Source organism: Aplysia californica, unplaced genomic scaffold (assembly GCF_000002075.1).
Source record: "Aplysia californica isolate F4 #8 unplaced genomic scaffold, AplCal3.0 scaffold00464, whole genome shotgun sequence".
NCBI classification, from domain to species: Eukaryota; Metazoa; Mollusca; class Gastropoda; order Aplysiida; family Aplysiidae; genus Aplysia; species Aplysia californica.
In genome coordinates this window covers 394,334-395,989 of record NW_004797734.1, presented here as the reverse complement: position 1 = coordinate 395,989, position 1,656 = coordinate 394,334, and the positions used below count along the sequence as shown (strand labels likewise).

Sequence of the window (1,656 nt, the reverse complement as noted above, 5' to 3'; positions counted from 1 at the left end):
CCCCCCCACACACACACACAAACACACACACACATACCCTCCCCCACACACACATACAAACACACACCTGTCCATCCCTTGTATATCCTTATCCATCTGCCTAAGGACCTGCTTCAGTCCCCGCTGTATAATGTCCAGAAATGGAGGGTCGTGGGGTGCGAACCTTGTCTCGGCCACCACCAGGATGTCTGTGGGCAGCTCGTGTTTGACCTCGGGGTTAAAGTAGTGGACGAAGTGACCACCGGAAACCTGGGGCGGACACACATGATTTTTTGAAAAAGTTTTAGTAAGAGTTTCACGGCACTTGCAACACAATAAGGTCATATAAGTGCCGAAGATTAAAGGTGTTACTAGAGAGTAACAGACACAAAAAAGAAGGAAGGGAGATAAGGACGATAGATGTTTGATAGAAAAAACCCAGAGCATCCGCCAACCACTCACAGTAAGATTTTATATTGCTATTGCAACACAATAAGGTCATATAAGTGCCTTTAGAAAAGAGGTGTTACAAGAAAGTAGTATACACAAAAAAGAAGGAAGGGAGATAAGGACGACAGATGTTTGATAAGAAAGAAGGAGCAAACCACATCAGAGCACCCGCCAACCACCCACAGTAAGATTTTTTTTTACAGCACTTGCAACACAATAAGGTCATTTAAGTGCAGAAGATTAGAGGTGTTACTAGAGAGTAACAAACACAAAAGAGAAGGAGGGGAGATAAGGACGACAGATGTTTGATGATGAAAGAAGGAGCAAACCACACCAGAGCGACCGCCAACCACCCACTGGGGTGGACACACAGAGATTAAAAAGAAGTGTTTTTATGTCCCCATTGACACAATTTACCTCATAGGCAGAAAATCGTGTAGTTGTGACTTGTTCAACTTGTTCGTATGTTTCAGAGGTTGTTTGGTTTTGGTTTTACGACACTTGCAACAACAATATCTCATATCAGGGCCAAAGTTAGAGTTGTTACAAGAGAGTATATTATTGTGTTGAAGGAGGAGGTTAGTTTGGGAGGTTTGGGGGGGGGGGGGATCACGCTAACAGTGACAGATGTAAAGACCAACAGTTTAGTTTTAGTAAGTGTTTTACAGCACTTGCAACACAATAAGGTCATTTAAGTGCCGAAGATTAGAGATGGTACAAGAGAGTAACAAACACAATAAGGAGGGTAGATAAAGACGATAGATGTTTGATAGGAAAGAAGAAGCAAACCACACCAGAGCACCAGCCAACCTCCCAATGAGACGAACAGTACCAACTGAGTCACAGACATATATGTATAGACAATAGATACACACACACACACACACACACACACACACTCACACACATATACACACATACACACACACAAATACACACTAACATACAAACAGATATAGACAGACATACACACAGACGCATACACACGCGCACATACGCACACACATACAAAAACCAAAAAAATATATATTTGTGCATACATGTATGTGTATACTTGACCGACAAATTCAAAGGTAGACATTCACACATTCACACGCATACAAAGGAGGGGAGAGAGAGAGAGAGAGAGAGAGAGAGAGAGAGAGAGAGAGAGAGAGAGAGAGAGACAGACAGACAGACAGACAGACAGACAGAGATAGAGATAGATAGATAGATAGGTAGATAGAT

At 42.5% G+C, this 1,656-nt stretch overlaps 1 protein-coding gene across 1 annotated transcript in view; it reads right to left on the bottom strand.

The window, feature by feature from the left end:
- LOC101849075 (inter-alpha-trypsin inhibitor heavy chain H2) overlaps positions 1-1,656 on the bottom strand; it is a gene marked incomplete at its 5' end in the record, with an annotated part of 33,711 nt that overhangs the window by 24,134 nt on the left and 7,921 nt on the right. The window contains 1 exon segment of the mRNA XM_013086408.2: positions 68-240. Coding sequence (XP_012941862.1) covers positions 68-240 — 173 coding nt within the window.